Below are 12,422 nucleotides of genomic sequence, written 5' to 3'. Positions count from 1 at the left end.
ATTTTGAAAATAGCACTATGCTTTTTTTGGTCTACTTATCTTTTGGGGTCATCACTTCCTTGTGTCTTTCTTTTGCCATGTTTATTGTTTATATTTTTTCAACTTTTCTTTATTTTTTTTTTGAGGTGGAGTCTCGCTCTGTCACCCAGGCTAGAGTGCAGTGGTTCAGTCTTGGCTCACTGCAACCTCCACCTCCCAGGTTCAAGTGTTTCTCCTGCCTCAGCCTCCTGAGTAACTGGGATTACAGGTGTGTGCCACCACACCCGGCTAATTTTTGTATTTTTAGTAGAGATGGGGTTTTGCCGTGTTGGCCAGGCTGGACTTGAACTCCTGAGCTCAGGTGATCCACCCTCCTTGGCCTTCCAAAGTGTTGGATTACAGGCGTGAGCTACCACACCTGGCTTTTTTTTTTTTTTTTTTTTTTTAAGACGGAGTTTCGCTGTTGTTACCCAGGCTGGAGTGCAATGGCGTGATCTCGGCTCACCGCAACCTCCGCCTCCTGGGTTCAGGCAATTTCCTGCCTCAGCCTCCTGAGTGGCTGGGATTACAGGCACACGCCACCATGCCCAGCTAATTTTTTGTATTAGTAGAGACGGGGTTTCACCATGTTAACCAGGATGGTCTCTATCTCTTGACCTCGTGATCCACCCGCCTCGGCCTCCCAAAGTGCTGGGATTACAGGCTTGAGCCACCGCGCCCGGCCCACACCTGGCTTTTTAAATTAAATTAATTTTTTTTAGAGAGATAATGTCTCATTATGTTGCTCCGGGTGTTCTTGAATTCCTGACTGAAACGATCCTCCCTCCTTGGTCTCCCAAAATGTTAGGATTACAAGCATGAACCCCTGAATCCAGCAGAAATTGACTTTTAGATCATCTTTAGTTTATTAAAACTTGTGTCTGGCTGGATGTGGTGGCTCATGCCTATAATCCCAGCACTTTAGGAGGCTGAGGTGGGCAGATTGCTTGAGCCCAGGAGTTTGAGATCAGCCTGGGTAACATAGGGAGACCTCATTTCTAAAAATAATTTTAAAATATATATCAAGCAGGTGTGTTGGCACATGCACGTGGTCCCAGCTACTCAGGAGACTGAGGTGGGAGAATTGCTTGAGCCTGGAGGATCAAAACTACAGTGAGCTGTGGTCATGCCCTAGCACTCCAGCTTGGACAACAGAATGAGACTCCATCTCAAAAAAAGAAAACTTTTATTTACGTAACGTTTTGGAGTTAATGCATCTCATTTCTCTAGTACCTTATGTTCTACAAACTGGTATTTTCTCAATATAGTGCTGTACATTTATAAATCAGTTGATAATGATATTTTGTATATTTTCCTTTACCTTTCTTTATACACATGTAATGAAGTGGTAACATTATGTTGCTGATATATTAGGATGCTCAAGAATTCCTTCGATGTTTAATGGATCTGCTTCATGAAGAACTGAAAGAGCAAGTCATGGAAGTAGAAGAAGATCCTCAAGCCATAACCACTGAGGAGACAATGGAAGAAGACAAGAGCCAGTCGGATGTAGATTTTCAGTCTTGTGAATCTTGTAGCAACAGTGATAAAGCAGAAAATGAAAATAGCTCTAGAGGCTTTTCTGAAGATAATAATGAAACAACAATGTTAATTCAGGATGATGAGAACAATTCAGAAATGTCAAAAGATTGGCAAAAAGAGAAGATGTGCAATAAGATAAATAAAGTAAATTCTGAAGGTGAATTAGATAAAGATAGAGACTCTGTATCTGAAACAGTTGACTTGAACAACCAGGAAACTGTCAAAGTGCAAATACACAGCAGAGCTTCAGGTGACAATTTAGTAGTTTGTTCGTGAAAATGATAATATTTCGTTTGTAGACATGGGTGTTTAAATAATTGTTACTTTGGGTATTTCTTTTTTTTTTTTGAGCCAGTGTCTTGCTCTGTCACCCAGGATGGAGTGCAGAGGCGTAATTTCGGCTCACTGCAACCTTTGACTCCCTGATTTAAGTGATTCTCCTGCCTCAACCTCCCGAGTAGCTGGGACTACAGGGGCACGCCGCCACGCCTGGTTAATTTTTTGTATTTTAGTAGAGACAGGGTTTCACTGTGTTGCCTGGGCGGGTCTCAGACTACTGAGCTCATGCAGTTCACCACGTTGGCCTCCCAAAGTGCAGGGATTACAGGCGTGAGCCACCGTGCCCGGCCCACTCTGGGTATTTCTGATTAGAATTATAATTTCGCAGTATTCGTATGTGTTAGCCATAAAATTATAGAACTTGAGGATAAAAGGATTGTAGGGGTCATTTAATTATATAAGAAATTCATCTTCCTTTTGAAGTAAACATTTCATCAGATGTCTTTGTATACTATGCAGTAATCTAAAAAATTGGTGTCCTCAGAAGTTTCCCTTTTATTTTAAGCAAATTATGTTGAGATCCTGGAAGAAAGCAAAATAACCCAAATTGCAATTTTCTAATTATTATTCACTAGTAGATTTAGATTGTTGTCGTTGGAGTCACATCAGATGTGTTTTAGTGTAGAAGTTTAATTAACTATAGTGAGCCCTGTTGTGATAGATTATGCCATGATACTTAGTCAGTGTTCCTTTGAGGAAGAGTATGTGGCCAAATGAAAGTTGAATAAAATTGCTTTGTAGTTTATCTCTTCAAGAGTTAACTTATCTTGGCTTAATGTGGTATTTAGTTTTCCAAAGCACACAGGATTGGGCCATTAGAGGTTCAAATAGTGTGATCTTAAAATAAGTTGCAGACATGTAATGTAAAAAAGTTTATTTTCTCTAATGACTCAAGAGTGAGAGTAACTAAACTATTTATTTAGGTATTTTAATGAATCCAAAATTTCTTCTTGAGAAATATTCTTAACTATAGGAAGACTTGTGGTTCACTTGTGTAAAGTGCATAGATGCTTTCTAGTCAGGAAGACTAGGAGTGTTAGGCTCCTTAATTATACTGATCTTATGTAGAAGTTGTTAGTGAATAAATATGTCAGATATTAGTATTGAAAGACTTAGTTTTGACTACTGTCCAGGCTTTTCTTGTCAAAAGCCCAGTTAAGCTTCATTAGGGACATACTGTCTTTTATTGCTCTGTAACAGGTTTGTTCTTATATATGGTAACTAGGGGATGACCTAAATCAGGAGTCTGAGCTTTTAGTGTTTTAAGGGCTTGATGAAAAAAATCTGGCAAAGTCCATAAGGCACACGAAGCTAATATATTTACTGTCTGGCCCATTATAGGAAAAAGTTGCCAACCCCTGACCTCAATTTCATTAACTTTATTCCCTTCAGAAAGTCCTAGCGTGAGTCTTTTTTTCACTCCCAATATTATGCAATCTGATTTAGTCATGGTTGAAATATTGAGAAATGCCTGTGTGAAAAATGATTTTGCATTATCTGGAAAAATTTCTGAGTACATCCCCTTTCAAGATCTCTTATTAACAATTCTCTTTTCTTCATTCAAATACTTACTGTTGTCCGGGAATATGTTAGGCACTAGGAATCCAACAGCATACTATCAAGATAGCTCTTACATTTTCTTGATTCATCTTATAATTTAATTCTAAAAAAAGGTTCTTTCCTGATTAAGTGGTATGTTCTTTCTTTTTATTTTCCTTTTTCTTTTGTCTTTTATTTTTTTAATTCTCTTTTCATTTTTCTTTTTGAGTTGAAGTCTCACTCTGTTGCCCAGGCTAGAGTGCAGTGGTGCGATCTTGGCTCACTGCAACCTCCGCTTCCCAGGTTCAAGCAATTCTGCCTCAGCTTCCCGAGTAGCTGGGATTACAGGCATGTGCCACCACACCAAGCTAATTTTTGCATTTTTAGTAGGGACAGGGTTTCACCATGTTAGTCAGCCTGGTCTCGAACTCCTGACCTCAGGTGATCTTCCCACCTTGGGCAGAGTGCTGGTATTACAGGCGTGAGCCACCGCACCTGGCCCATTTTTTTTTTCTTTTCATTAAAGTAAGAATAAAATAACTTATGATTACTTTATACCTATATTTCCTGATTTTGATTTTGTTAGTTTGGGAGAATAATCTGTTTTTCTCCCACATGGTTTTAGAACTTCTAAAAAAAAAACCTGTTCTGAATTTTTTTTTTTTTTTCGAGACAGGGTCTCATTCTGTCACCCAGGCTAGAGTGCAGTGGCACGATCACATCTCACCATGGCCTTAACCTCTTGGGCTCAAGTGATCCTCCCACTTCAGCTTCCTGAGTAGCTGGCACACAGGCACATCATGCCCAGCTAATTTTTAGATTTTTTTGGTAGAGATGGTGGGGGGGTCTCATGATGTTGCCCAGGTTGGTCTTGAACTGTTGGGCTCAAGCAGTCTTCCCATCTTGGCCTCCCAGTGTTGTGATTATAGGCTTTAGCCACTGGGCTGAGCCTCTTTTTTTTTTTTTTAACACTATATGTGGATAAACAAGATCCTCTTTGGCTTCGTATTTCCACTGCTAACTTCCTAAACTGCCTGTAATAGTAGTGTGTTATAAATATTAGTTGGGGCCAGGCATGGTGGCTGACGCCTATAATCCTAACACTTTGGGAGGCCAAAGTGGGTGGATCACTTGAGGCCAAGAGTTCGAGACCAGTGTGGCCAACATGGTGAAACCCCATCTCTACTAAAAATACAAAAATTAGCCAGGCCTGGTGGCAAACACTTGTAATTTCAGCTACTTGGGAGGCTGAGGCAGGAGAATTGCTTGAACCCCGGAGGCAGAGGTTGCGATGAGTCGAGATCACACCACTGTACTCCAGCCTGGGAGACAGAGGGAGACTCTGTCTGTAAATAAATAAACAAACAAATTTATATTAGTTGCATTTCTGTGTAGAAGATTGCTGTTATTTTGCTTAGTAAATACCTTATTAATTATTTAACTTGACATTTGTTAATAAGAATTGTGTGCAAAATATCAAATTAAGAAACCTTTAACATTATTGGACAGGTGTAATTTTACTATTTAAGGTAATAATACAAATTTTTAAATCTTACAGAATATATCACTGATGTCCATTCAAATGACCTTCCATCAAATGAAGGTGTTAATCCACGTTTATCAGCAAGCCCTCCTAAATCAGGCAATTTGTGGCCAGGATTGGCACCACCACACAAAAAAGGTAAAAAGTTTCTCTTATTCGGTCTCTTTTGCTTTGGGTTTTAGTTTAAAATGATGGTTTTGATATTTGATAATTTGAAGTGTTAATTAGGCAATATGATTTGATATTTTAAAATGGATGGCATAATTTTACACAGACACGATTAAAAATTTTGTGCGTTGGTACTATTTTTAACATTTTACATACAGTTGAATTCACTTTTTCTTGGTAGAGCTTTATGAATTTTAACACTTGCAGCATAGATTCTTGTTACCACCATCACAAATAGAATACAGAACAGCTCTTAACACCCCAAATAATTTCCGAATACTACTACTTTGTAATCAGATCATCTCCCTATCCCTATGCTCTGGCACCCTTGATCCTCTTTTCTTTTTGTTTTGCCTTTTCCCAGAATGTCATATAAATGGAATCATATACTATGTTGTCTTTTGACTTTTTAAAAATCTTTTTATATGTAGTATTTGAAACAGGTTTGCCTATCAGCACAATGCATTTGAGATTCAGTCACGCTACTTACTGCATGTCTGAATAGTTTGTTCCTTTTTATTACTGAATAATGTTTCTTTTTCTTTTCTTTTTTTTTTTTTTTTTTTTGTTTTTGAGACAGTCTCGCTCCGTCTCCCAGGCTGGAGTGCAGTGATGCAATCTCGGTTCACTGCAGTCTCCGCTTGCTGGGTTCAAGCAGTTCTCGTGCTTCAATCTCCTAAGTAGCTGGGACTGCAAGTGTGTGCCACCTTGCCTGGCTAATTTTGTGTATTTTTAGTAGAGACGGGGTTTCACCATGCTGGCCAAGCTGGTTTCAAACTCCTGATCTTGTGATCCACCCACCTTGGCCTCCCAGTGTTGAGATTACAGGAGTCAGCCACTGCACTTAGCCTAATGTTTCATTTTTTTATGGGTATATCACTATTAATATTCACTTATTCATTGGTGGACTTTTGAATTGTTTCCAGTTTTTGGCAATTATGAATAATGTTGGTCTAAAATTTATATACAGCTTTTTATAAGAACGTATTTTTATTTGTCTAGGACAAATACCTGGAAGTGCAGTACTGGGTTTTATGTTTGTTTAATGCTTATAGTTGTATTAAACTGCCAGACTTTTTACCAGAGTGTCTGCCATTTCATATTCCTTCCAGGTATATATGAGAGTTCCAGTATTATGTTTTCTTAGAATAAAACATAGGAGAAAGTCTTCATGGCCTTGGTTTAGACAAAGGGTTCTTAAAGACATCAAAAGCATGATTCATTAAAGAAAAAAATTAAAAGTTTTTCTTGACAAAGGACATTAGTAGAATGGAAAGATAAGGTTTGGAGGAAGTAGTTATAAATCATATAGCTAGCAAAGGACTTGTATCCAGAAATATATAAAGAGTTCTTAAAAACTTTAAATAACAGAACCTTTTCTTCAAATAAAGCCTTACTTGGAACAAAAACAAAGATGGGGAGACCAAATCCCTGCTATTTTATCTTTAGCTTGATAATGACTTTCATCTTTCCCTCACTTTCTAACCTCTTTCCCTCTTTTTTTTTTTGCCTTGTAGAACGTTTAAGTAAACATCTCAATGATGAAGCATTTCCTCCATCTTGCATATGGAGAAAAATGCCTTGAATATTGTGCTAATTTAGAATTTTTTCATTTTCTCATATGTACATTTATGGTGGCCAAGGATCATTTATACTTTTATAAAAAACAGCAAACATCTTAAGCCTTGTCTGCTTGGTTTCTTTTTATGCTCTTTTGAAGAGTATTTTGAAAATTTCCTTTTTAGCACAGTAATTTTTACAGTTTAAAGATTCTAGAGATCATATACAAGTAAGATTGACAAAACAGAAAAAAGATTCTAGAGAAAAATTTTAAAGGAGCTGCTTTGATTTGTTTTTTTAATGTTTTTCAATCCTAGCTCAGTCTGCATCTCCAAAGAGAAAAAAACAGCACAAGAAATACAGAAGTGTTATTTCAGACATATTTGATGGAACAATCATTAGTTCAGTACAGTGTCTGACTTGTGACAGGGTGAGTATGAGGGCATTAGAATACACAGAAAATTCCTGTCAAGTGCGCTTGAAAAATGTGACAAGATGATGTGAAAAGTTTAATTCCTTTTCTTTGCTACTGATGATCATACATGCATTTATTGTGTTTACATCAATACAAATTGATTCTAGGTGTAGAATTTACTTTTTTGGAAATAGCAGCAGCATTCTATTTAAAGGATGGTGACCCATCATTGGACAGGCACGTATTAGGAAAAATTACTAAATTTGTCATTTATTTTGGTTACATGTAAAGGTGAGAAGTTGTTCAGCAACAAGAATTGTAACACATGCATATTCTCCCGAGGCTGATGAAATTTGTATACTGAGAATCTGTTGACATTCACAGGCACGAAGCTGTGAATGTGTCTCTTACATTTGGTTATAATATGGTTTGTAAATATTTTTCCATGTTTAGGTTGGGACTCAGATACTAAAGTTAGTATCAAATTCATAGACAATAGCAAAGGCATAAATTAAAATTATGAATTTTTTAAATAACACTTCAAACCTTCAAAGTTTCTTTGAGCTTTTCTTAAAAACAGTTCTACTTTAGGGCAATGATGAATATGAAGTAACATGTCAAAAACAAAAACAAAAATCAATTATTGTGTTAGAATCTAAAGTCAAATCTAAGGACTTTCAGTAGGGTCATTTTAATGTAGGTGATTTTGGTACTAAATATTTAAGTGGAATTATCAGACATGTTTTTAGCTATTTAAAATTAGATGCCAGGTTTTGCCTTACCCTTTTTAAAAAACATTTTAAAACTACCATCAAAGGTCAGTTTTCAAAAATAAATACAATAGTGTTTAAGAGTTTAGACCTCAAGATGCAGCATCCAAGATGCTGGATTTGGGGTCTATTAGCTGCAATGTCTGTGATTGTAATGGGGATGCTGACAGCTACTGCACAGGGCTTATGTGAAGATTAAATTTGGAAGAGCACCTGATACAGAGCAAGTGTTTGTTTTTTGCTATTATGACTATAAAAGCAGTTTAATTTTTTTTTCTTATTTAAACTTGCTTTGATCTTTGGAGTCTAAAAATCTAACCTTGTAAATGTTTTGCTGGATTATGTTCCTCTTGTTTTTAAAACACAAACAATTGTAGGTGTCTGTAACCCTCGAGACCTTTCAAGATCTGTCCTTGCCAATTCCTGGCAAGGAAGACCTTGCTAAGCTGCATTCATCAAGTCATCCAACTTCTATAGTCAAAGCAGGATCATGTGGCGAAGCATATGCTCCACAAGGGTGGATTGCTTTTTTCATGGAATATGTGAAGAGGTATGTATTTATTTTCTTTGTATTACATGATTGTTAAAACTGCGTTTCTGCTGTACTGGCAGAACACTTCCTTTTTTTTCTATCAATGATGTTTCAGGTTTGTTGTCTCATGTGTCCCTAGCTGGTTTTGGGGTCCAGTAGTAACCTTGCAAGATTGTCTTGCTGCGTTCTTCGCCAGAGATGAACTAAAAGGTAAGAAATATAAACATATCTATGGCTAAATTGTTGTAGGTGAATCTAAAATACTAGTGGAACTAAATAAAATATACTCATAAAAGTTAAGTTTTAAGACAGCTTAATAGTACTTTCACATATTGGCATAGTGTTAATGTCCTCCTTGATGATATAAATATAACAAGAAAAATCACATCCTGAAGGAATTCATGTGAATTCCTGTAGTGTAAGACAAATGAGAGGTGAAATTTTTTTTTTTTTTTTTTTTTTTTGAGACGGAGTTTCGCTCTCGTTACCCAGGCTGGAGTGCAATGGCGCGATCTCGGCTCACTACAACCTCCGCCTCCTGGGCTCAGGCAATTCTCCTGCCTCAGCCTCCTGGGTAGCTGGGATTACAGGCACGCGCCGCCATGCCCAGCTAATTTTTTGTATTAGTAGAGACGGAGTTTCACCATGTTGACCAGGATGGTGTTGATCTCTTGACCTCGTGATCCACCCGCCTCGGCCTCCCAAAGTGCTGGGATTACAGGCTTGAGCCACCGCGCCCAGCCCCGAGAGGTGAAATATTTTATAGCTGTTCTGAGATCCATAGAAGGGCAAACTCAACCAAAATAATGGACTTATTTATGTATCTGTAATTGTGAATTACTCCATATTATTTAAGGTCATTCGCTATTTTTGGGTATCTAGCACCTTGCTTGGACATATGACAGGCAGTCAGTAAGTTTCATTGAATGAATAAATGGAAAAGATATTATTTGAGGCAGGTCTTCAGTGTTGGCAGGAGTTAAGGGAGGGGAAGGTAAACAGTAATCTGATTCATGAGCATAGACTGAAAAAAGGGAACCTTGTTTTACTGTGCTGGGACATCAGCATGGGGCAAAATCAAAGAATTGCAGGACCATAATAAGCAGTTTGCTGTTAATTTGAAAGCAGTGACCAGATCTATTTTATTTGCAGGTGACAATATGTACAGTTGTGAAAAGTGCAAAAAGTAAGTGACATTGACAATGCTTTTAATTGCATGTTGTGTATTTTTCTTGGTTTTTAGAATTGGGTATGTGGAGTTAAATTTGCCACTGTATTTAGAAAAATATAGACCAGAAAGCTTTATTCTAGTAATAATAGAGATTAGCTGTTTTGTGAAACAGATGTGAGGTAAAAACTTGACAAATACAGATTTGATTATTAATAATCAAATCCTTTATCTTTTTTTCCACATATAAGAATAAATTTTTTTTTTTTTTTTTTTTTTGAGACATAGTCTCACTCTGTCGCCAAGGCTGAAGGTGCAGTGGTGTGATTGCAGTTCTTTGCATCCTCAACCTCCTGGGCACAGGTGATCCTCCTGCCGTAGCCTCTCAGGTAGTTGGGACTACAGGTGCATGCCACCATGTTTGGCTAATTGTTCTATTTTTTGTAGAGATGGAGTTTTGTCTTGTTGTCCAGGCTGGTCTTGAACTCCTTGGCTCACGACAATTTGCCAACATTGGCTTCCCCAAATGCTGGGATTACAAGCATGAGCCACTGTGCCCTGCCAAGACTTTGTTTTTTTTGAGACAGAGTCTTGCTCTGTTGTCCAGGCTGGAGTGCAGTGGTGTGATCTCGGCTCACTGCAACCTCCGCCTTCTGGGTTCCAGCAATTCTCCCTGCCTCATCCTCTCGAGTAGCTGGGATTAGAGGCACCTGCCACCAAACCCAGCTAGTTTTTGTATTTTTAGTAGAGATGGGGTTTTGCAATGTTGGTCAGGCTGGTCTTGAACTCCTGACCTCAGGTGATCCGCCTGCGTCAGCCTCCCAAAGTGCTGGGATTCCAGGCATGAGCCACCGTACCTGTCTAAGATTTTGATATATTGACTTGAACTACAAATTTTATAAAACTGAGATTTTGCTTTATCTAGTTTTACTTAATACCTAGATGTTTTAAAGACATAGCCACACCATAAACAGTAGCACATTTGTTAAGACAGAAAATAATTTTCATCAAATAATTATACAACTCCCTAAATTTTTGATTACTGATATATTTGTTTGAATTATTTTTTACAATAAGGGACTCCAGTGTTTTGATTAAGATAATTAATGTAGGCCGGGTACCGTCGCTCATACCTGTAATCCCAGCACTTTGGGAGGCCAAGATGGGTGGATCACCTGAGATTAGGAATTCAAGGTCAGGAGTTCGAAACCAGCCTGATCAACATGGGAAAACCCTGTGTCTACCAAAAATAAAAATATTAACTGGGCATGGTGGTGGGCACCTATAATCCCAGCTACTTGGGAGGCTGAGGCAGGAGAATCACGTGAAGCCAGGAGGCAGAGGTTGCAGTGAGCCGAGATTGCACCACTGCACTCCAACCTGGGTGACAAGAGGAAAACTCCATCTCAAAAAAAAAATGGTATTTAATGTATATGTGTAACATAATTCAGTGGCAAGTATATCTAGTCTGATACCTTTTTTGTTTGTTTGTTTTTAGAGATAGAGTTTTGCTTTTGTTGCCCAGGCTGTAGTGCAATGGCTCAATCTTGGCTCACTGCAACCTCCGCTTCCCGGGTTCAAGAAGTTCTCCTGCCTCAGTCTCCTGAGTAGCTGGCATTACAGGCGTGCACCACCACACCTGGCTAATTTTGTATTTTTAGTAGAGATGGGGTTTCTCTATGTTGGTCAGGCTTGTCTCGAATGGACTCAGGACCTCAGGTGATCCGCCCACCTCGGCCTCCCAAAGTGCTAGGATTAAAGGCGTGAGCCACCATGCCCGGTTCTAGTCTGATATCTTTTGTCTCTGCATTTTCTTTCCTTTTTATTTTTTTTTTTGAGACAGGGTCTCACTCTGTCACCCAGGCTGGAGTCCAATGGCGTGATCTCGGTTCTCTGCAACCTCCGCCTCCTGGGTTCAAGTGATTCTCCCGCTTCAGCCCCCGCCACCGAGTAGCTGGGACTATAGGCATTCGCCACCATGCCTCTCCTAATTTTGTATTTTTAGTAGAGGTGGGGTTTCACCATGTTGGGCAGGCTGGCTCTCTGCATCTTCTAAAAGATTTTTGCTGCAAATTTAAATATACTGTCTTTTTGTTAATTAATTGATTTTCTCTTTTCTCCCCTTAGGTTGAGAAATGGAGTAAAGTTTTGTAAAGTACAAAAGTTTCCTGAGGTATGGGTATTATTTTAACTCAACTTATGTGGTAGGAACACAAAGAATTAATGTAACAAAATATAGTAATAAATTCTCTTTGCTTGGTTGAAGAATTGAATGGTTGCTATGTATGCCTTATTAAGATTATTCATTTTTTGCTGGGTGCAGTGGCTCACACCTGTGATCTCAGCACTTTGGGAGGCTGAGGCGAGTGGATCATGAGGTCAGGAGTTTGAGAGCAGCCTGACCAATGTGATGAAACACCACCTCTACTAGAAATGCAAAAATTAGCTGGGCATGGTGTCGTATGCCTGTAGTCCCAGCTACTCAGGAAGGTGAGGCAGAAGAATTGCTTGAACCCAGGAGGCAGAGGTTGCAGTGAGCCGAGATTGTGCCACTGCACTCCAGCCTGGGTGAGAGAGCGAGGCTTTATCTCAAAAAAAAAAAAAAAAAAGATTATTCATTTTAAAAGTATTGAGTTAAATACTGTAAGTGCTCTTTAACAGCGTGCTATGTTGAATAAAGTTTAATCAAACTTGCAGGATCTTTCTAGGTCTAAAGTGTAACATTATAAAAACAAATAGCAGTGAACTTAGTACCATGTTTCACCATTTCCATATTTTTAGCATCTCTGGAAGCAGGTTATACGTGCAGATTAATACTTAACCTTGAC

General features: G+C 38.5%; 1 protein-coding gene across 3 annotated transcripts in view; it reads left to right on the top strand.

Moving 5' to 3' along the window:
* Nucleotides 1-12,422, top strand: part of USP33 (ubiquitin specific peptidase 33) — a 72,755-nt gene that overhangs the window by 38,875 nt on the left and 21,458 nt on the right. For 2 of the 3 annotated variants that reach the window (XM_012442753.2, XM_064372529.1), the window contains 7 exons: nt 1,393-1,810; nt 4,997-5,119; nt 7,027-7,139; nt 8,272-8,444; nt 8,542-8,636; nt 9,579-9,612; nt 11,722-11,767. In XM_012442753.2, the coding sequence (XP_012298176.1) occupies nt 1,393-1,810; nt 4,997-5,119; nt 7,027-7,139; nt 8,272-8,444; nt 8,542-8,636; nt 9,579-9,612; nt 11,722-11,767 (1,002 nt within the window). The remainder of the gene's footprint in view (nt 1-1,392; nt 1,811-4,996; nt 5,120-7,026; nt 7,140-8,271; nt 8,445-8,541; nt 8,637-9,578; nt 9,613-11,721; nt 11,768-12,422) is intronic. The other variant, XM_012442754.2, reaches the window with a different exon arrangement.

Source organism: Aotus nancymaae, unplaced genomic scaffold (assembly GCF_030222135.1).
Source record: "Aotus nancymaae isolate 86718 unplaced genomic scaffold, 86718_ANA_hifiasm-v0.15.2.pri h1tg000007l, whole genome shotgun sequence".
Taxonomy (NCBI): domain Eukaryota; kingdom Metazoa; phylum Chordata; class Mammalia; order Primates; family Aotidae; genus Aotus; species Aotus nancymaae.
The sequence above is the reverse complement of the archived record's forward strand: the minus strand, read 5'-3'. Positions and strand labels throughout refer to the sequence as shown.